General features: G+C 37.8%; 1 protein-coding gene across 3 annotated transcripts in view; it reads right to left on the bottom strand.

Annotated features, from left to right (window-relative positions):
* EGF (epidermal growth factor) overlaps positions 1-24,420 on the bottom strand; it is a 102,936-nt gene that overhangs the window by 26,259 nt on the left and 52,257 nt on the right. For all 3 annotated transcript variants that reach the window (XR_010751701.1, XM_066386941.1, XM_066386940.1), the window contains exons 12-19: positions 19,799-19,903; positions 18,384-18,607; positions 14,586-14,753; positions 13,756-13,905; positions 10,652-10,771; positions 5,786-5,902; positions 4,952-5,077; positions 1,448-1,570 (exon numbers count right to left, since the gene is read on the bottom strand). Coding sequence is in view for 2 of the 3 variants with exons in the window: in XM_066386941.1 (XP_066243038.1) it covers positions 1,448-1,570; positions 4,952-5,077; positions 5,786-5,902; positions 10,652-10,771; positions 13,756-13,905; positions 14,586-14,753; positions 18,384-18,607; positions 19,799-19,903 (1,133 nt within the window). In the remaining variant the exon portion in view is untranslated. The remainder of the gene's footprint in view (positions 1-1,447; positions 1,571-4,951; positions 5,078-5,785; positions 5,903-10,651; positions 10,772-13,755; positions 13,906-14,585; positions 14,754-18,383; positions 18,608-19,798; positions 19,904-24,420) is intronic.

Raw genomic sequence — 24,420 nt, 5'->3', positions numbered from 1 at the left:
GGGTGTTAACGCTTAGTGTAAAACTGGATAATTAAGTGTATTTGGTATGATTTGGTAGGTTATTTGTGGGGTCTGGGAATGCTCAAAAATCTCTCCATATAAATTAATGGTAGTAACTGCTCCTTCATTTTACTTCGTTTCAGTTTTTGGATAGCAGGGGAAACCTGTATCAATATCAGGAACTAGTTTCTTTAAGCAATTTGTGATATTAATATATTTTAGTGACAAAACTATCAAAGCAATAATAGTTTCACTTTTCTAACTAGATTTCATGTTATTCACCATGAAGAGAGCCATTCTTTCTTTTGGTTCACTATTTTTTGACATAAAGCATGGTCAATCCTAAGACACCGAATGAATGCAGAGTCACTGATCTCATTATAAAAGCACATCTGTCATCCACAAACACACCCTGTGTGAAATGAGAGCCAGCTTCGAGAGGGTCTCACGGAACCACAGTATCTCTTTACGGCTTATAAAGCACCCACCAATTCTCAGCCCATTACCCCTGGCACCCTGGGAGTCTCGAAAATTTCCTCCACACAATGATTTCTTCTAAAAACTAACTTTCAGAGGAACCCTCAAAGACAAGACTAGTCCCGTTGAGTGAAAGGACATGTTACCATACATAGGAAATGTCGAAGTGGTAAAGTCCCTTTCACTGAATGGTTCATTGCTCTTTCAAAGGAAAACGTTAGGGTGTGTAGCTGACTGTGCAAATATTAGCAATTTTCCACTACCTTTAAGAAGAGCAAATTATTTGAGGAAATAATGTGTTAGAAAAACAGAGACCCAAGCAAGAACAGAGCTTTCCTTTATTAGGATGTGTTCTGCTTGCAGAGCTGAGGCAGATACACAGCTGCCAGGAATGAAAAAGAGCCCTGGTCCCAGCGCCCAGGGTCTCTGAAGCCTGCTGGGTGCTGATGGTGAGCAGATAGTGGGCTATGGCGAGAAGATTCAGGAAGTAGCTAGTGGACCATCATGAACATTTTAAAAAGAAAACAAAAGAGCTGGAGTTCTAATTCAGATCAAGAAATACTGACTTTTTAAAGTCATATATTAAAAACCTTAAAAATGATTCAAAATGCTAAAGGCCCAGACATCCCCCCCAACCTGTCCAGCTCCGCAGAGTTTCGCCCGCAGCCTGAGAAATCAACATTACAAATCAGGATATTAGCTGCATAGTTAAAGAGGACCACCTGTGTTGCCACCTTTATTGAATTGTAAGTAATAAAAACGGATTTATTCCAGATGCTACCAAAAAAAAAAAAAAAAAAAAAAAAAACAAACCAGACCATTTCACATTCTCAAACCCAGCATCAACCTAATCAGGCAAGCAAACCTGCCAGCCAAACAATTTTCAGACTCTCAAATGCAAATACACTGGGGTGCAGAATTTTCCAGAATCAAGTTCCTCCCCTTGAATCAAGATCACCCACCAACCTACCAGGGCAAATCCGTCCGGGTTCAGACAGGCTGCTGGCACACACGCAGGTGTAGTTTCCCTCCATGTTTGTACAGGTGGAATTTTCCCCACAGGTGTGCATGCCCAGTTGGCATTCATCAATATCTGCCAGAAACAGGGGGAGTAGGGAAGAGAAAAAAAATAGGGTGTAGAGGAGGAAAGAGTGTCATAAAATTGAAAAACTCTACATGCTAGAAGGACAACATTTCTGACTTGTGTTGTGCTGTATGTTCTCAGAGCTCTACACATTGTTAAATTAAAAAATTTTACCACGAATGTTGGCGAGACAGATGAACTGAGTCGCTTGGCTGCACGCCCATTTGGGTAAACTGCTGACATAAGGCTAGGAGTTTTCCTACTGCTTGGGAGGAAAGAAAACTTCCCCACATCGGTAGCTCATTGGGATGGTTGGAAGACTGGTAAGCAATCTCTAGGCAGACATTTAGAAGTTCAGATCATACCAAATAAAACACTGTTGCTTTTTTAATGTAAATATAAACTAGATCATCACTTTCTTTCTCAGTTAGCACCACCCGACCATTTAGGCCCCTCCTCTCTTTGATTTTAGATTACTATAAGAACAGCCATACTATACTCCTTGCATCCCACTCTCCTCCACTCCACTCCTAAACACCAGTGCCAGATTAACCTTTCTGAACCACATCTCCTATCACTGTGCCACTTGGTTTAAATGCTGCCGGCGCTCCATTGCTTAGAGTTGTGCTGCTCAATTTGGTAGACATTGCCATACATGCATATTGAGCGCCTGAGCCACAGCTAGAGTGCTTTGTGATGTAAGTGTAAAACACAGGCCAGATTTTGAAGACTGGGTACCAGAATAAGAATGTAAAATTATCTTAATAATTTTATATTGATTATATATAGTAAAATGTTAATATTTTGGATACACTGGAATAAAGAAAATACATATAAAATTAATTTCACCTGTTTCTTTTGACCTTTTCTAATGTGGCTACTAGAAAATTTTAAATTATACCTGTATATATGACTCCGATTATATTTCTACTGACAGTGCCGATCAAGAGAAGTAAAATCCCAATGACTAACCCTTAGATTCTAGTCTTCCACAAATGTAACCAAATTCACCTATTATAAACTGTACTGTAGCCCCAAAAATTCACATGTTGAATCCCTAACCCCCAATGTAACTATACTTGGAGAAAGGGTCTATAAGGACATAATTAAGGTTAAACGAAGTTATAAAAATGGTGATCCACCAGGACTGGTATTATTATAAGAGAAAGAGACACCAGATCTCTCTCTTCCTGCCCCCCTCCCATTCTCCATCCCCTTCTCTTTTTCCATGAGCCGCAGAGAAAAGGCTATGTGTGTATGCAGCAAGAAGGCAACCATCTGTTACCCAGGGAGAGTCTTCGCCAGGAACCAAATGAGCCAGCACCTTGATCTGGGACATTTAGCCTCCAGAACTGTGAGAAAATACACGTCTTGTTTAGGCCACCCAGTCTATACAGCAGACAAGGACAACACCGTACCAGCCTCCACTTCTGCTTTCCCTCACACACAACCTAAACTTAATGTTCAATTAGGCTATTTTCTACCCTTTCACATTTCTGCCTACCTTCACATTTTTAAATAAAAATTTACCCATGCCCCAGGTCCATCCAAAATGATACTTCCTCCATAAAGCCTTTCCCAAAACCTCGAACAGATATTTCTTCCAGTTCTGAACTTCCACTGTAGTTTTTACTTCTCTTATTATGCACACCTTTCTTCACCACTTACCACAGCTGCATTTCTTTGAGATCACATTCTCCTTGCAAGCAAGGACTGCCTTCATCTCGGTACGCGACACGGTTCCTAGTACTGTGCCTTTACCCTAATAGAAGCCAACTGAATATCTGTCCCACTGAATTGCTATCCTGAATGGCTCAAATTGAGTCTTTTTAAAACTGACTTCCTGTTTTTATCTCTATGAACTATCACCTTGAGAGTAAGAGAGAGCTTTTTTAAGAAGCAAAAACAGATCTCTTGGCCAAGAAACACAACTGCTCTTTACAATAACAATAACAACAACAACACTTTTATATAGCACTGTATCTATCTATCCATCTGTCTGTCTATCTATCTATCTATATATCCAGATATAGATATAGATGTAGTTATAAGGAGGGGGAGAGGACAGGAGCAAGCTCACTGCTTCTATAGGGCAGGCTGGGCCATGACACCCATGGCATGTTTGCTACTGGAAGTAGGTGGGTTAGTAACAGGGTGAAAATCCAGAGTCTAATGAGTTTAAACATCCAAGAGAGTATGCCTTGTTTCTCTTCAAAGTAAATTAAATAAAGGTTGGGGCAAACGTAGGTTTACAGTTATTTGTATGAAAAATATTACAATAATTAATAAATAATAATACAGGAATAAACTTCTCATACTCACAATTATAAACCTACATTTGCTCCCCACTCTGTATAAAGCCTGTTTGTCTAAATTATCCATGAGCCTGCTTAATTAGAGCAGTGACATTTTCTTGACTGACAGCCAAATATGTGCTTAAAATAGCATTTACAGATGTCTGTGGACTCCACAAAAATAATCTGATAAAGATCTGATTTAAACCAACCAGATCCAGAAAATTGACTGATAATTCTTTTTTAACCTCAACATGTAGGAGAAAGCAGTACCATTTTAGTTTCTTATCAGGGTATCTGTCCCTCACTGTGAAAACATTTTTATGTTTTCAGAAGGAAAAGAAAATACTCAAAGAGACATTTTAAAGCCCTGTAAAACTTCAGATAACCACTTCACTGGGCTATGATGGCTTCAGGCAGGTCTTCACTTGAAAGGTGATGCTACGCTAGTGACACCTGGAATGGGACAAGACATTCGCTCAGTGAACTCCCGTCCAACAAGGCACACCCAGACCTTGGCAGAGGATAGTGATTATGAAAGAAGTCTTAATCATTCTTTATCTGTATCTAAATGTCACTGGCTAGAGTCTTTCATCTATTGAACTGCTCAGGAGCCACCGGAGGAGCCCTTTTACAGAACCACATTTCCTTTCCTATAAACACGTGTGCGCGCGCGCGCACACACACACACACACACAGAGTAAAACCTGTATCAGCTCTCAGCTCTGCAGTTCACCACTGTTCAATTGCCAAATTTAGTGGCAAAGAAAATACTGTTCAATTCCCCCCCATGATTGCTCGAGGGGTGGAGTATTGATGAGGCACTAGTGTCACTCACACCCAGAGAAGAGAACTCAAGAGGCAGAGGGTAGATTACGTCTGCGGGTTGTTGTCATTGACCAGTACAAGAACAGTGCAAAGGCACAAACTTGAAAAAGTACTAAGAACTGAAATACATCAGTTTGAACAGGTCACATAACTCCTCCTTTAGTATGTCACCCCAGTTATATTCCATCTTTTCTTGGCCCAACACAGAGAGTTTCATGTTTCTCCAAGGCCTGCCTCCACCTGCTCACCTTAGCACACGTGCTCTTACCAACACAGTGAGTCCCATTTCCTTGGTAGCCTTCTGAGCACTGGCAAACATAGCCACCTTCAGTATTGATGCACTTGGAGGAGGGGTGTGGGCAAACTTTGATTGCCATCTCACATTCATCTATATCTGTGGGCAAATGATGAACTAGTGAAATATAGAGGCAATCTTGGTAGGATAGGCATAAAGGAGGATACCAGGAAAGAATATGTATTTGATATAATCTTATATAGGATTATTCAGCTGCTTACAGAGACCGTTTGCAAATGCAATTGCAAACCCATAAAGTTCACATCTTAATCAACTTTTACAGACTTCTCATATGTATGACTAATTAAGTATATGTAAATAAATCACTTTGTGCCAGAGTTTCAGCCCATAAATACTGAGATTTTATAGTAGTCACTAACTTAAGATTTTGAGGCTAGCAAAATAAAATAGAACCCTATCCATCACAATCTATTTATTAAACTAAAATTTATGACCTAAGTTCTTTTGGGGGGGAAAGGTTGTGTTTTTACTGGAATTGTTGAATTTATAAATTTGATTTGAACTCATCAACTTCATGCTTCTGAAACTAATTATAAATTTTTCTTAATGTCAACTGCATATATCATATAAATTTAACATAAACTAAATGTAATATAACAATATGTTACATGTTTCAGGTTTTCTACAACATGCCATCCATGATCTTTTTAGCTGATACCAAGTAACTTACTCAGTGTTGCTGATTACATAAATCTTTCTGGAGATTTTGAACCCACCCACATGATCTGAGAGAATACTTCTGGTTCACCGTTTTCCACAATTGCATGCATTGGCCTTTGCTCTTACCAGAACATACTTTGCCATCCCCAGCAAATCCTCTCAAGCACCGACACACGGCAACCTCTTCCTCTGAAGCACATCGAGAGTATGTACCACATCCCACAGGACCACAGTCATCTTCATCTGGAAACAGCGAGAACCCCATCAGATTATTTCCAGACCTCAGAGGATAAAATGGACTTTGATATTCTGGAGTCTACAGAATATTCCAGCATGCCCTTTTCCAAGTTCTGGGACAGGTTAACCTCCAGAAAGAAACACTGTTGACTGGGAAGTTCTATCCATATGAAAGGATCCACAAGCCATGTGTTTCTATTCATATGCTCTCACCAAATCTTTAGTCTTAGAGAACTGTTTGCTTTTCAGATAGCCTTGCGTGAACTTATTTACAACTTTTAAAAGCATTTAAAATTTGAATTATAAAATAGCTAGCAGTAAATGGACTCAATTTTCAAAAGGTTTATTGCTTGTTTGAGAATTTCCAACCATTATGACATACAAAAGGGGCCAATATGTTCTTATCCCTCAAAGACACACAGTAATATATAGCAAGTAGCTCTGTATACTAACATGGCAATGATATTCAATCATGAAAATTTATTGTCAATTTACTAAAATTATGTTTCATCCATAATAAAATATGTAAGTCACAATGTATGTTTATTATCAAGATTTATGCAGCAACTTGCAAACCTCAAGGCACTTTTACAAAGTCATGAACCATATAAACTAAATTCTGTAAATGGATCACTTCATTTCATACTCCATTGAAATGCAAATGCCCCAGGGGACACAGTTGCAGGCTGAGCCATAAACTTGAGCAAGTTGTTTTCTCTTTAACTACTTATGTAGTCATTCTCCAAATGCCTCCTCCCTTTTGGAGTTGGGGGGATCTGACATACCACAGTAGGATATAAACTGTCATCTTTCTATTCACTAGTAAGTTTGCTCATCTGAGTATAGAAGAGGTCAAACTTGCCCATAAATTTAAAGAAAGTTAAATGATCAAAGTAGGATTTGATGCCATGTGAACACAGACATTGGGTAATTGTGTTTGATTTGCTTAGCTATTTGAGTAAGATTTCTCTTGTAGGAAAACATGCCTTTCGGGCTTGCTTGATAATGTGTCACTCATGACTCTTGAAGCTGGATAACTTCAGACTAAATCAATTACCCATTTGATTCGGCATTTATTTGGAGGACTAGCTTCCAAATCACAACGCTGTTCAGAGTGTGTGGTGGACAGTATCCAATTACTCAAGACATTTTAAATCACTTGCACAATTATCTTAAATTAGAATACGACTCAGAATTTATTTGGTAACTTGCAAACCCTAAGGCAGCTTTGCACAATGAAATACAATGGACATGCAGTTGCTGGAGGTATGAACTGTGCTATAACCACAGTTCTTCCTGCCACAAAATAGCTCTTGAAGAGTGGAATGCCGAGGCTTCACACTGCCCTTCTCTAAAGTTCAGCTGGTCATTTCTGCCCAGTCTACTTCACATGATTGTTGTGAGAACTTAAAGAAAAAAAGTGACTTAAAAAAAAGAATCCTTTGAAAATTATAAAATATTATGCATATTTAAATAAGGACAATAAAGAAGAAAGCTGTGGGCAGCATGAATCAGATTTAACCTTATCACACTAGAAAACATGCTGTGGCCTGTTCATGAAACCAATCACGTCATTCAAAAGCACCTAATATGTGCCAGATCTTAATGAGGGTAAGACATGCAGTGGAGGAAAATATTGACAAGGGCTCTAATTTCTTGTATAATTAATTATTGAAGTATAGATATGATAAGCACTATCATAAAACAATATCTAGTTCTAAGAGAACTGAAGTAGCTCTCATCTCACCTGGCCAGGAGACCAGGAAAGACTTTCTGAGCAAGAGTACCTAAAGCTGAGGTCTGAAGATTTGCCGGACTTGAAGGACTTGAAAGAGCACTGTGAGCCAAGAACACAGCACCCGCATGTTACCGGTAAGACCGCGGTAGCAAAAGCAGGCCACAGAAAACCGAGCACAAAAGGGCACACGTTTAGGCTGGTGAAGTGTGTGAGGGCTAGATCATCTGGGCCCGCATTAACAATTTTAAATTTTATTCATGAATTTAAACTAATTTAGTAAATTTGACAATAAGGCTTTTTGGTGATTGAATCTCTTTGTCATATTGTACACAGATCTATTTGTTAAATATCAGTCTGTGAGTCTTCAGGGAATAAGAATATATTGACCTAAAATCTAATATAGAATTTTCAAGCTCTGTTTAGTATAAACACTTTGTTGAAATGAATCTCACTCATAAATAAGACCCCTTAGACCAGCTGTTCTTAACCTGTGGGTCGTGACCCCGGCGGGGGTTGAACGACCAAAACACAGGGGTAGCCTAATTTCCGATGGTTTTAGGCGACCCCTGTGTTTTGGTTGTTTGACCCCCGCCGGGGTCACGACCCACAGGTTGAGAACTGCTGCCTAAGCCTAACACAGATAGAACTACAACTTAACACAATCCAGGTATGAAAAGATGAAGTAATTTTCACCAGGATGTTCAGTTGCACCTATTCTGCACGAGGCAGAGTATAGTCTCCAGAGATGAAGCCGAACAGTCTATGATATATGCATTCTAAATCAGTGGCCATTGTGTCACTTCTCCATCCCACCCATGTGCCTAATTTACTGTCATTTATGTTGGTCTTTGAGTTCCCTAAACATTAGTCTTTCTATGAACATCTAGGGATCCTTAGTGACTTTGAAAGTTTCTCTATGTGGCTAATACATATTTATTTATATTGGTTTATTCCATTATGTTGTTTGTCTCTACATCAGACCATGACCTTGGAGACTGGGGATATATTTAGCTCATATGGCACCCCTAGTACTTAGCACAGTATGTGGCAAATAAATAGTTGTTAAATGAATAATATTCATAACATGACCATGTTTCTTGGTCCTTCTTTATTTGACATGAGTTAATTATTTGGCTATAATTTAAAAAAAATCTTTGGTCAGCCCTGGCCAGTTGGCTCAGTGGTAGAGCACTATCCCAGCATGTGTATGTCCCAGGTTCAATTCCTTGTCAGGGCACATAGGAGAAGCTATCATTTGTTTCTCCACCCTTCCCTCTCCCCATTTTCTCTCTCACTCCTCTCTCTCTCTCTTCCCCTCCTGCAGCCATGGTTTAATTGGTTGTAGCGCATCAGCCCCTGGCACTGAAAATGGCTTCATGGAACCTCAACTTCAGGAGCTAAAAATAGCTCAGTTGTGAGCATGGCCCCAGATAGGCAGAGCATTGGCCCTATACAGGGGTTGCTGGGTGGATCCTGGTCGGGGCGCATGCAGGAGTCTGTCTCTATCTCCCCTCTCTTCACTTGGAAAAAGAAAAAAATTCTTTGGTCAAATCACTAATTTCATATATCTTAGTCTCAGTTCTATAAGATGAAGTTCTGTAATCTGTAAGATGATATGCTGTGATAAGGGTCAAATTAGAAGATAAAGTACATGGTAAACCCCAAGGCTCCATACAAATTACCATTGCTAAAAAATATACAGCTCTTTGTTTGTATTTTATCAAAAAAACACACTGATAAGTTGATAAGTTTTTTTTTTTAGGTTAGAGGAGGGGAGATAGTGAGGCAGACTCTCGCATGCACCCAGAAGGGGATCCACCCAGCAACCCCATCTGGGACTGATGCTTGAGTATCAAGTTATGTTTAGCACCTGAGGCTGATGCGCTTGGACCAACGAAGCTATCCTCAGCATCCAGGGCCATGCGAGAGGGGAATAGGGAGAGAAGGGGAGAGGAGGGGTGAAAGAAGTAGATGGTTGCTTCTCTTGTGTGCCCTGACCAGGGATCAAATCCAGGACTTCCACAGGCTGGGCTAATGCTCTATTCATTGAACCACTGGCCAGGGCGGATAAGTTCTTTTAAAGTGGGGTAGGACATCCCAGGGACTCATACATTGACAAAGTAGACTGCAGATCACAAAAGTTGAATGAGGGCTTTGTTAAGTGTATGTAATATCCTACTGTGGAGTTTCCAAACTTATTTTTACTCACACTTTGTTAAAATCTTGCCTGACCTGTGGTGGAGCAGCAGATAAAGTGTCAACCTGAAACACTGAGGTCACTGGTTCAAAACCCTGGGCTTGCCTGGTCAAGGCACATATGGGAGTTGATGCCTCCTGCTCCTCTCACCTTTTCTTAAATAATAATAAAAAAAATCTTTAAAAACAAATCTTACTCAGCTGCACTGATTGAAAAGCAGAGACCTAGAGTGAGAAGAGGTGAGGTTTACAGAAGACTTAGGGCTGAGCTAAATCTAATTTGAAAACCACTGACCTCATGAGTGAATACAGGATATATAAAAAAATATTTTCCCTAAAGTGGTTACATACTGAACAAATAACTTAGCATTTTGATGAAAATATAAATCTAAAATTTGTTATTTGTGGATTTTCTGATGCAGTTAAAGCAAACAATCAATATTTTCTTATCAATTACTATCTATTTTCACACTAATGAAAGTGCAGCTAGATTGGCCAAATACCAAAAATACTAGGTGTAGACAGATTCACTTAAATATGTTGTCTTATTTTTCACCTTCATTTTCAAGTTTGATTTCTTCCGAGAAGATACAGTCCAAAAAGTCTCAATGAGCAAAGTTTATGTTCAGTCTAATATGGAGCCGTCCTCCTCAGGCACACTGGTTCAGAAGAGAAGGACCAGAGTCGGAGTTCAAAGTTTGGCTTCTCTAGCTTTGCGTAGAGTTAGCCAACATTAATTTAGAGAGTTAATTCAGAATTTCTAATTGGTAGGATGGAAATTGCTGGGACCAAAACTGTATTGGAGAACTCATTATTCATACCTGACACCATGATTTCTGCCACTAGAGCAGGTTGCGTTTCTGTAATGTTATCTTCAAACCCTTGATGGCTGGATAAGCTGTCCAATGGCATTACTTGATTACTTAGATTTGCTTCACTCCCTATTGAAGGTCAACAGATAAAATTAATTTATCTTTTATGATTCAAGAAAAGTTTTACTTAATTTTTATTTATGGCTCTTTGTTGGTTGTGAATTCAGACGCACTCTCAGTAAGAGCATTCAAGGAAACTCAGGATCTTGGTGACTTAGTGAACCTCACCTGCTGACCACACCATCCCAGCTATACTCCACACAACTTGATGGTTGAGGGAGGGGAGCCAGTGCGGAAGAAAGGCAGGACACTTTGAGTTACTGGCAAAAATACAAATAAAACACCAGAATCCTTATGGATATAATTAGCTCATAATCACAGACTGCCATTACAAGGGAATATTAATGAGATGATCTCCCAACCTGCCTTCCGATAGATAGACTCCTCCCTTAGGCTGTTGTCAACACTTATTTTAGCTTAATTTTACTTGTATTTGGAAATGTTGAAGGACACAAACAAGCCATAATTTAACATAAGCATGGACCTATGCAACATTCCCAACATGGGAAAAATGAATCTCCTAAAAATACCAAGTGCATTCTCTAAGTATGGTTCATGGATCCCTGGGGTCTCATTGCATGGAGTCCTTAGGTCAAACTATTTTTATAAAAGGCAAATAACTTTGACTTTATTTGCCATTTTTTACTGTGTCTACATTGTTACTGATGGCAAAAGCAATGATGGGTAGAACTTCAGTGCCTTTGAACAAACAAGGCATAGCACCAAACTCTACTAGTAGTCATGTTTTTCTCTGCCACACATACTCACACTCACACAGACACATATACTCCACTTTCACTTAAGAAGATCCATAATGAAAAGTAAGAATTATTAATTTTAATAACTTCAACTGTGGAATTTTGGCTCTGTAATATTCTGTATAATAAAATGGAAAGTCTACATAAAATACTCTGTTATCTGTGAAGATACTGAATTACGATGGTTTTTTGAAGAAAAATCACTTGTATGCTCTTTGAGTTGCAAGTTAAGACTAGCTTCTTTCACTGAACATGACTTTTAATTGGAAGAATGACTGATAATCTATGTTATTAACATAGATTAATCTATTAATATAATTAATTTGGCAAGATATTTTGAAAAATGAATGAAGTGAGACTGTCACTTCAAGGAAAATAACTCGTAGTACTTGTTGCCAATAATAAAATTTGAGCTTTCAAGTTAAAAGTAGAATTCTAGAAAATTTTTGCCACTACCATGAGCTTAACAAAATCCCAATATTCAAAGAATTCTCTGATGAGTTTGATGATAATAATTAATAAATGTGACTTTTGTATATTAATGTGACAATTGGAAGATCTGCATAACTAAACCACATTTTCAAATGACCAAAATTTGATGCTACCATAGGTAAAAGAGCCACTCAAAATACAGAATAGACAACTGGACTTTAACGTGTCAAAAGACAAAAGAGTATATTGATATGGCTTCAGATTCCACATTGCAGCTAAGCTCTAAGAAACTAGCCATAACATAGCTCTGGTATAGTATCAAATGCAAAGTACAAAAAAAGGGCATCTGCAAAAGCTATTAAATATTGCTCCCTTTTCAACTCCATGTCTCTGTGAGTCCAAATTTTCTTTATAGGCTTCAATCAAAACAGCACAGAGACAGATCCAACCTACAAGCAGATATGAGATTACAGCTGCCTTCTATTAAACTATATATTAAAAATAAAGATGTAAACCAATGCCATTCTTCTTACTGCATATTTTTTGTTTTGGAAAATATAATTATCTCATTTATTTTCATAAAAATATGTTATGTTTACATATAATGAAGTATTAGTATAATTTTGAGGTATTTTTAGAATTTTTAAGTTTTCATTTCTAATATAAAATTTGATAGATAAAACTTACATAAACAAAACCTCTTTGGGGTTCTCAATCATTTTTAATAGTGTAAAGGGCACCTGAAACTATAAAGATTGAGAACTATTGCCCTAAGGTAGCAATTGTAGTTCTAAAAATCCAAAATATCCAATTCCTACCTATGGATAGATTGATCCATTTCTTTGCCATTGATCTGTCACCTCAATTACACCATGCCTATTAGATAAATATAAATTTAAAAAAATTTTTAATAAAATTTAAATTCTTTTTGGTACAAATATATCGAGTTGAATCTAAATACACCACAATTGTTTAGATACACACTCATGGGAAGAAAATCTGAGGCACTACTGACTTACATCACATTTGACCCACTCTTCCTCAAAGTTGTAGTTTTTAAAATGTGATCGCAGTCTTCTCAGGTTGGATTCCCCACATTTGTCTGACATCTTAAAGTTATTTATTAGAAAGTACTTTGCCTTCTATTCTAAGACTAGTCACGTGGTGGTGGTGAGGGGGGTTGTTGTATATGACCACCTCCAACACTGAGGTCATAAAACTTCTAAACAAAATGTCTCTGAACATTACCTGAGGTAGTAAAAGTTCAGGTGGCTCCACCATAAATAGGAGGCTGGAAGATTAAACTTTGAGTATTATCTTTTGTTCACTAACTTTACAATGAGAGGAGGTCAGTTGAAATTAATCTTTAATAAGAAGCTCAAACTCATCAGAGGAAAGAAAAAGGAAAAAAAAAACCCAAACCACTTGGCACCCGTAAAAGAGATGCTTTTAATTATGCAAAATATTAAAAATCAGCAAAAACATAGGGTTCAATGTATATAAAATAGAACTACACTGCTCACAAAAATTAGGGGATCAGGGAACGTGCAGATACTTCAGTACTTTCAGTCTTTTGTCTAGTGCATTTTCACCAATGAAATAAAAGTTGGCTTTGCATCTCATTTGCATAATCAAACAACTTTCTTTGACTTGTTGTTTGCTTTTCTGACGTTCTTGTTTAACCAAAAAAAAAAATGCTTTTTATCACTTCATATTCATTTTGAAATATCCCCTAATTTTTGTGAGCAGTATATATTCTTCAGTCAAGGTAAGATAATTTAGCAGCATAATTTATTATATTACCTGCTGATATCTGATGAACACTTTGAGCCAGACACATTTTCCCATCTGGAGCTTTCACAAAACCTTCACGACATGAACATTGAGCAGTTCCAAACTTCTCTTTGCAAATATGTTCACAACCTCCATTTTGGTGTAAGCAGGGATCTGCTCCTAGCCCAGAAAAGAGAAGCACTCACAGATGGGTGTGGAGATAAAAAAAATGCCATTGATCCAAATCACAGTGTACAGCTTTGGGGAAGAGAAACTCAGCATATCTAAATGGAACCTGTAGTAAGAACTATTTCAGAGGAGTTCTTATAGAAGAGTCCCCAGGAAGATTACCTCAGAATGGTATTGCCTTATGAGTTCTTTATTGAATATAACCAGTACTTTTGTCCAAGATGCTTTTTATGTAGATGAGATTCCTGTTTCCTAACATGATCTAGTCATGACAAAGGGCAACTTAGAAAGATGAGTTACTGTAGGTCACTAGAGGCCTTTTCTATTTGCTTACTCCCTGACACTCTCAGGAAGTAGATAAAGGCCCCAATGCAGATAGAAGCTTTCACTGCAGGTGTCTAAACTGTCCTTCCCTTAGTGCCTTTAACCCCAGAGTCTTTTAAAAGGATCAGATAAGTAAAAGCTGTCCAAGAGAAAAAGCGAGATTGGATTAATAAAGCCCAAAGTCACTACCAGACTGTCTTAGTGTAAACAAAATCTGAATTCAAGAAATCTCTACATCTACCTAAATTAGTGAGAACTGCAACATTGCCCATCCACCCCTGCCATCAAACAATTGAAATAGTTGCAGATTCCAGCCACAAAAAGACTGTGTAACATGTCCAGTGTACCTGGTTTTGCCAATGGATGAACTACAACCAGTGATGAGGGCTTCAGCATGCTGCCTCGAAGACGTACCCTATTTTTGCCAGTCCTCTTGTTCACCCTTACTATCGATGACACAGTCCAGTCAGAGAACCACACGTGATCCTCAAACACAGCCACAGCAAATGGGTGACCTGGAAGCAGTTCCAATTATTACATACATCTTGTCTGTGCCGTGAATATTTTTTTTAAAAGACAAGGCTTGAAATTTTTTAATATAAGTGCTAAGCAAGGTACGAGCTACCACTTATATCTACATCAAGGGGAACCCACAAGATGGGGCAACCTTAATTGTGGAATGGGAACCTGCTAGAATGAAGTCCTAGGAAAGCCCATTGTCACCCAGCACTTGGAGAACTGGGGAATGTGGTCTCATTGACGTACAGAGTGGGGCAAAGTAGGTTTACAGCTGTAAGTACACAAAATGCCGAGTTAATTCTTGTATTATTATACTATATATTAATTATTTTATTATTTATTTTATAAACAACTGCGAATCCAGTTTTACGCCACCCTGTAATAGACCAAGATGAAGGGAGCCAGGTGGGAACCTTCGTGTTTAGTGATTTTCTCACTATTTATAAATTAAACTTGAGTTAATTCTCTTACCACTCTTTGCCTTCAATTCCTTGTCTTTTGGATGGCAGTAATAAGTAGTACACTAATTCACAGGGGTTGTTATAAGAATATTTAAAAATTTTAGGTAACTGGATAACAGTCTGCTTAAATCCCCATCTCAATCAACACATTTCCTTGCATGGGATGCCTCCTTTCTTATCTCACTTCTTATCTAATATCAATCCATTGGCTTGGCTTGTGCTCCTGGTGTCCTTTATCTAGGCTGTTGTTCAGTTACCCCTTTTGTTTACATCTTTATTCTTTTTATTCTACTAGCCTCTTTCCCATAACTTAAATGTCTTAAATGTCTTTATGAATATTCTTAAATGTCTCCCGTCTTAATTTCCTCATCCCCTGACCCTGCCCCACACCTCTTTCTGCCTCTTTCCTTCCATTTTTTAGCCAAGGTTTTTTTGAAAGTCATTTATTACCTGCTGCCTTCATTTTCATGCCTGTTGATCCCTGGATGGAACCTTCTGACCCCACCTCTCCTTGCCACTGAATTTACTCTGATAAGATTTTCCAGTATTTAGTAAGCAGAGAAATGTTGTAACAGACCATCTCAAGTAATTACAGACTAAGGAGGCCCAAGTTTGGAAACTTGAGTCTTGTCCAGTCCCATTCCCTACACCAGTATTTGCAAATGAGTGATAGATTTGGTGGATTAGAATGAATGTCTCCCTCTCCTGGCAGGACATGCAAATGACTTATCCTGGTGAAAATGAATCTCCACCCATTATGACTGACCCAGGCCATTAAGATTCATTTTAATCTGTAGTCCATTGTCTCAAATTAAAGCCATAAATGCAGCAAGGAAATATCTAATATAGCTGTCAGTTTCTTTTATTTGGGTAAAAAAAAACCACATGACACAATATTTACCATCTTAACCTGTCTATAGTTCAGTTGTGTTAAATTAAGTATATTCACATTGTTGGGCAACCAAATTCCATACACTTTTTATCTATTAAAACTAAAACTCTATATCTATTAAACAACAACTTCTCATTTCTACCTCCCCCTACTTTCTGACAAAGACCATTTCACTTTCTGTTTTTACTAATTTGACTATTCTAGATACCTCAATGAGTGGTATCATACAATATTTTTCTTTTGTGACTGGCTTATTTCACAAAGCATGATGTCCTATGGGTTCATCTATGTCATAGCCTGTGTACGAATTAGCTATAGTTTTTCAACAAATACTCCATAATACTTCTTATTTTTTGGTTATGGAAGAATCATAGTCTCATTTAAAATTAAGAATAAATTTCTTCAATCTTTACATTAAAAATTCTGAACTAGCAGTTGAGAAGCCACCACTCACATACCTGTAGATGGCACTGTAGTGATGGGAATAGTTATTTAAACATTTTAATTTCCAATTATTAATGGATAATGGCCTTGCATAGAAAGTTGCATTTGTTACAGATTACAGTAACAATAAAAATTATTTTTAAAAATATGTTATGATTTTTGTTTAAGGCATAGTACCTTTACATTCTGGTTAGAAATTGTCAAATCCTTTTGTGCCTTCATATATCAAAGCTATAATTTCACATTTATTTGGGAGATGTGTTTTTCTAATAATGTATGTCTTTAGAAATAGGCCCCATAACTTTAAAGGAACAATATTTGTTTAACTCTCCACTGTATATTTGCTTACCATAATGATTCAGTAAATATCTGTTAAGTGTATGCATAAATAATTGTACACAAGCTTATCATTTATTGTGAAGCATCTCTTTAATTTTTAAAGAAACTTAGAAGTCCGTAAAATTCTCAATTATATTTAACTTGATCTATTTAATGCATAATACATATCTAGGAATTTGTTACCTCTAAAACCAAAAAGAATGGGCAAAATGAATATCTTATAGAGATTACTAGTTTGTTACCTTCTTCCTAAAAAAGAAACCAGATGTATCCATCTTCCCAGTCGGTTTGTAAATCTCCAAAGTATCTTTAACATCTCCTTGGCCTTCATTTCTATAGTCACTCTGTTAGTAAATCTGCTGAATACTTTTATTTACAATGATTTTTTTTATTCTCTAATCCTCCATTTTACTGTTAAATGGCAATATTCTAGCTCATCCCTTCATTAGCTGTTGTCTGGACAGCCCCTGTGGTGTTCTGACTGATTTCCTTCTCTCCAAATTTCCAATCCACTGTTACCTAAGTGGTTATCCTGAAATACCAATCTTATATACATTTCCTGCTCAAAAACATGCAATAGCTCCCTAGTGCATTCGGAATTAAGTTCATCAACATATTTTGGCAACATTAACATGCAAACAGCAATTTTTGCAGCTTTATTTTAAATGATGAAGTTTTATCACCATCTATTTACCACATGGCCTAGTTTGTTTGTTTTTTTGTTTTTTGTTTTTTTTAATTCATTTTAGAAAGAAGAGAGAGAGAGAGAAGAGGGGAGGAGCAGGAAGCATCAACTCCCATATGTGCCTTGACCAGGCAAGCCCAGGGTTTCGAACTGGCGACCTCAGCATTTCCAGGTCGACGCTTTATCCACTGCACCACCACAGGTCAGGCCATCACATGGCCTAGTTTGAATGCTGTCTTTGCAGATTCCCTGAGTCAAAATCAGTCTCTCCATAAATCTTATAGTCATTTGTACTTTTCCTTTAATAGTCACGATAACTACAGTGCTTTAAAGATATTTAAGAAAATACATAATAACCCATGTAAAATATGAAACTATAATAGAGAAAAACTATATTATGCTTTGCACATGTTATCAATAGATACTCATTAATCTCTGAAGGTAATATTATCACTGTTGTGAAAATGACATTTTCTAAAACATAAAAAATGATAACAGCTGAACCAGGTTCTTATTCTTAAAGAAGCTTTAAAAATTTTAATATTTTCATTTGGATTTTTGGAAATCTTGATAAAGATTATGCATCACTATTTTTCATCCAATATTCTAATACTCAGGTAATCCTCAGAGCTCACAAACCCTTGGAGAAGTCTGTCAGAAGTCTGTCAGGCTGTCTCTAGTCTTTCCTCCTCATATGGCGAGGAAGGTATGTGTGCACACACGCATGTGTGTATAAATGCACTTTGTATTTAACACTCATCAACTCTCAGTCAAGATGAAGAAACCACCAATCCCAAAGTCTCACCTACATCGTTCTGGGCAAGCCTTTGGCGTTTTGAACCATCCAGATTGGCCATTTCAATCACAGACTGCTTGGCATCGCACCAATACAACTTGTCAGTTAAGAAATCAATCGTTATTCCACTGGGCCAGACCAGCTCAGAGCTAGCAATAACCAGTCGGCCCATGCCTTGAAGGGAAGAACTTTCAATTCGTGGATTAATCCCCGTATCAGTCCAGAATAATCTCCTTTAATCAAAAAAACATACAACAAATAAAATTTGCACAAAAAAATTCCCCCATTCTTTCTTCACTGGGAACATCAGTGGAAATCACTTCAGGATAAACTAAGGAACATAGCACTGTGTTGGATGAATAATTTTTCATAAGCAAAAACTTATCTTTTCTAGATATAGAACATCTTGGATAGGATGCTGAATTAAGGCTTAGGTTATTAGATAAAAAAGATTTACTAATTTTAAAAATTGCAGAATATTACTAACTGAAAGTGTGCTCAAATGCATATTTTAAAATTAGAGTTTCATGCTTCAAAAGGCAATGAAATCTAATTAGTTTTCCCCTCTGCCATGCACATGTAAAACTCACTGTATATGTAAAATTAAAACATAAAGAGAAGAACATATTTCTCTATTATCCTGTTTTATACCATATACTCAGTTAACTTGGTTAATTTTAAGTTTCGTATATCATATTCTATAACTGTGCTGAGGAACATTTTTTTGAGGTCAATATCTTTACTCCAGCCTATTTAAAGATGATTATAGTCTCACTCTTTTAATCATGTGGCTGGCTCCAAATCAATTATCAGTTATTACCAATATATTATTTCTCACAGACCATCATAAATAAAAGTTGGTTTTTATCGTTATTTTTTTAATTAAAGAAGAAATTGGTGAGTCACCTTAAGTCTCTGAACATAAACCAACATTTGTCACTAATTCATAATTAACAACATAGAATCTTCTAATCTTTCATGATTTCTACTTCTTCTTGTCTAAATCTAGGAATGACCTATCATTTGAACTCACCTCATAATTTTTCGAAATAGAGTAAGTTATAAAATCTAAATGTCATCCTCTGCTCGGGAAAGCAATAATGCAACTTTTTAAGAAAGTTTAATGGGCTTATGTATAATTGATTAATGAATTACAACCCATTTCTTTTCAGAGAGAAATTAAATTTGATTAAAATGAAGAATATCCAAACAAAAAATAAAATTTTTATATAAAAATAGAAAGTAAAGATATTTTAAAATGAGGATACTATGGTCATCACATCATTTCTGAAGATGTGAAGAAACCTAGTGGATATTTTTGGTTTCTGATTCCAATGACTACTTGAGATCTTAAGACCTCTTTGGACATTAGCACTTCAAACATGACCTCTGCGGAAAAGCACCTGCATTTCACAAGTACCTACTTGGCCATAGGATGAACAGCAATTCCTCGTGGCTGAGAGATGTCCTCCTTAATGATTATTTCACGACGCTTTCCACTTAAATCACTGCTTTCAATGACAGATTTTCTAAAATGTATGTCATATAAAGGCATTGTTACATTAACTTTACTTCTTAAACAAAACACTCCCTTTTGAATGCAAAAATTACGCCCATAGTGTGTATGCATGCATGCGCGCAGACACACACACACACACACACACACACACTCACACGCAAATGAGCATCAAACACCCACACATTTAATTTCTTTAAACATAGCCTTTTCATCAGCATGCCAATTTATCTCGGGTAATGAAAATACACAGAAAAGATGAGGTTAGAGGGACCTGTGTCAGTGGCTTGGCAGGGACAGAGCCAGGAGTGTAAACGCCACCACCCCCTCTTCTTCACAACCTCCCAGTCATGAGAAGGTGTCAGCCTGGTGGTCACAGATCCCTGGAAGGAAGGGGGTAGACCGCAAAGGGCCACAAAGACAGCCAGCACAGGGACAGTAAGGGACATTTATGTTGACTTTAATTTTCTTCCACATGACACTTAGACAAATGAGAGTATTGAACTATTATTTGCTAAACTTTACATTTAAGAACATAAGCCTCTGGAATCTTGCAGAGTAGAAAATTATTGTTTTCTAATGTTTTCATTTATTTGTCAAACGAACCTTTATGGTCAAACAAATATTTACTGAGCAAGCACATTTTGTACATGTCAGGGGCGGGCCTAGGCACAGAGACCCAATAGCCTGTCTCTGTCCTTGTAGAGCTTAGAGTTCAGCAGGTGAGACAAGGAGGGGCGGCAGAGGGAAGGCGAGGGGACAAGGAAAGAACACTCTAAGCAGAGGCATCAGCAAGTGCCAGGTCTGAGACTTAAAACAGTGTGGAAAGCTTGCTGTGCCTTCAGTGTGTAGCGGACCAGGCAGGAGGACATGGTGGCTGAGTTAACGCAGCGGCGGTGGGATGGAGAAAACTGGATGGAATCAAATGCTAAAATCCTTTCTGTAAAGCCCCCTCCCCATCACTGGCCTGTGAGGGAAACTGGGCTCTGAGCTGCTTCCAGCGCAGACAGGACCACAGGCCGAGAGGGAAGAGGAGCACCAGCCCCCTTTCTACCTCAGGCTGCCTGTTCTCCCTGTTTCCCTAATGAAACCAGGGAGTGTAACTATTCTTAACAAGGGCCTACCACTTTGTACTTGTGTGCTACCTGCTGGCGCTGTTTCCCTACTGCCAATTAGAAAATATAACTACTACATTCATTCATCAAACTTCTAAGAGGGTTTTACCTCCTTGTTCTTGCAGGCAATGTCTTCATGAGACAGCCCTGCCCAGAAACACAAAGCAGAACCATTCTCTCCTGATTCTACAAAATGCTAAGGAGATTTTCTGCCGTTGGCTCATTAGCGTGCACTGTCTAGCCACTGGGTGGGGAAGGGGCTTTATAAACTCCTCCTCGCAGGCTATATGCAGGTGGGGGAGGTAAAGGAAAAATCGGCTCAGGGCCTGTGTTTGATCAAATACGCTTTACAAACTTCCAACTCAGAGCAGTAGATAATTTTAAACCATTAATAGTCTAGTGCCACTTGTAAAGAACTGTTTCATTCCTGGATGAGATGGTTATCAGAAGGTACTGCTGGATGGAAGGTAATTTTTAACTCAATGTGTCAGTCACTCAGCCTCAGCTGTCACTGTGTCCATTCCCTTGCTGGGAGGAAAGAAATTCTGAAACTACTTGCTTGTGACTGTTCTGTTCTTTTTTTCCCCCTACATTTATATATCTTTCTATTATCTATCTATCTATCTATCTATCTATCTATCTATCTATCTATTTAAAGTTATTGGGGTGACACTGGTTATTAGGATCATATAGGTTTCAAGTGTACATGATCTGTGTGTGCCCACCACCTAAAGTCAAATCATCTGCCACCACATATTTGAACTCCTTTACCCTTTGCTACCTCCTCACCCCCTTCTCCTTGGTAACCACCACACTGTTGTCTGTGTCTATGAGTGCCAGTTTTTTCACCCACATATGAGTGAAATCACATAATTAGCTCCAGTTTTATATCCCACATATGAGTTGAAATCACATAATTAGCTTTTTCTGATTGACCTATTTCATTTAGCATAATATTCTCAAGATCCATCCATGTTGTCACACATGAGAGTATTTCATCTTTTCTTATGGCTGAGTAGTATTCTCTAGTACAGGGGTCCCCAAACTATGGCCCGCGGGCCACTTGCAACCCCCTGAGGCCATTTATCCGGCCCCCACTGCACTTCCGGAAGGGGCACCTCTTTCACTGGTGGTCAGTGAGAGGAGAATAGTTCCCATTGAAATACTGGTCAGTTTGTTGATTTAAATTTACTTGTTCTTTATTTTAAATATTGTATTTGTTCCGTTTTGTCTTTTTACTTTAAAATAAGATATGTGCAGTGTGCATAGGGATTTGTTCATAGTTTTTTTTATAGTCCGGCCCTCCAACGGTCTGAGGGACAGTGAACTGGCCCCCTGTGTAAAAAGTTTGGGAACCCCTGCTCTACTATATATACACCACATTTTCTTTATTCAGTCCTCTATTGAAGGACACTTTTTTTGTCTTCATATATTGGCCACTGTGAATAATGCTTCAGTGAACATAAGTGTGCATATATATTTTTGTGAATAAATGTTTTCATATTTTTCAGATAGATACCCAGAAGAGGGATTGCTGGGTCACATGGTAGTCCTATTCTTGTTTTTTGAAAAACTGCCATATTGTCTTCCATAATGGCTGCACCACTTTGCATTCCCAACAGTAGTGAATGAGGATTCCTTTTTCTCCACAGCCTCTCCAACACTTGTTACCTGTCTTGCTGATGATAACAACCATTCTAACTGGTGTGAAGTGATATCTCGCCATAGTTTTTATTTGCATTTTCCTAATAGCTAGCAAAATTGAACATCCTTTCATATATCTGTTCGCTATTTGTATGTCTTCTTGGGAGAAGTGTCTGTCAGCTCCTCTGTTTTCGTTGTTACATCATCTATAAATTCTTACTGTTTTCAGCAGGAGTTAAGTGATGAGAATTAAGATGAACATAAACTCCTGATTCTGGAACTGTCTCAGGCAGGATTGCTGGAATTTACTTTCAAAATTCCTTAAGGAGTTAACCTAACAATACATTTCTACTTGATTTAGACAGAAAACAAATCTCAAACTCCAGCGTACTGGTTGGACACTGGGCTCACCTGAGTTCAAGCGTAACCCCTCATCTAGTGGAACATCTTTCTCTTTATATCCACTACCTAAATGATCCCAATGTCCCTGGGATCTTCTAAAACCCACACTCCTTCCAGAGCAAGAGTTGTTCATCCAGAACCTTAGAAAAGTGATTATTCCTTCATGGTAGTTTTTAATCTCAAAAGAATGAGCAAACAGATGCATATTTTCACCCTTTTGATTCTTTCTCACTGCGCAACTGACTTTAGGAGTCAGGATTCCTTAGTACTAAATAATAGCATTGCCAGTGAAATTATCAATTAGCTTCCTTCCTTCTGTCAGATGTTAATTTGAGTCTCTCTTTTCCTAAGCCAATATAAACTAGAAGCATCCACCCTGGTTCTTTTATTGGTTAAGAGTTACCATGTAATCTAATATCACAAGCTTGGAATCTCAGTTATTTAAATCCAATTTCTAACTAATATCAAGGTTTTCAAACAATAAACCTTTCATTTCCAGACAAATTAAAGGTTTTCTTTTAGCAGCTGCTTTTAGAGGAAAGAGGACTTAAGAAGGGCTTGTTATTATTGAAGTCAGTGAACTGGGGAAGCTGAGGTCTGCTTCTCCAGACCTGTCTGTGTCCTGAAGGCATCACCACGGCAGTAGGTCCCCTGGTGCTATTAATCAAACGCTGTTAAAATTAGAGGTGCAGGCAAATGTGAGAAATCTAAGGAGACCCGGCAATCCTGAGAGGGGTCGACAGCGGCTGACATCTGCTATCCTGATCAACGTTTACTCTTCTGACAACAGCCATGTACAAGCTCTGTTATTATGCACAGCTGACATTTTAAATGTCCTTTTAAGTAGGTTCAATACAGAAGAGGCCGTTATTATGATTTCTGTCATTATTACAACTGAAGTTGATTTTCATTTGTTATATGACTCTGGGTTGAACACATCTTAATCAATTCTGATTGGGGGAGGGAGTACATATCTATGATTATTAAAAGCATAAGCTTTGGAAGTAGTTGTCTTTGAGTTCAAATTCCAGATCTGCTACCTGTGGGCTGTTTGACTTTGGTGAAGCTATTTTATCTCTTTGATTCTCAGTTTTTTCATCTTTAAGTTGGGGATAAGCAAACTTATCTTTGAGGGATTCAGTGGTATCACTTTATATCCATGATATAAAGTATAGTATCTGGAACATTTCAGTTAATAAACAAATACCTAAAGAATAAAAGAATGGAGGTATGGCTAAATTAACAAATGAATGAATGAAAATATACTCACTTTGGATATAAATGTACCATATTATTGATAACTATGCATCACATCATAGATCTGGCTCATTTTTAAAAATGCATTTTTTCCCCATTGGTTATCCAAACC

Source organism: Saccopteryx leptura, chromosome 5 (assembly GCF_036850995.1).
Source record: "Saccopteryx leptura isolate mSacLep1 chromosome 5, mSacLep1_pri_phased_curated, whole genome shotgun sequence".
NCBI lineage: Eukaryota > Metazoa > Chordata > Mammalia > Chiroptera > Emballonuridae > Saccopteryx > Saccopteryx leptura.
Note: the sequence above shows the minus strand (reverse complement) of the source record. Positions and strands in the feature narration are given on the sequence as shown.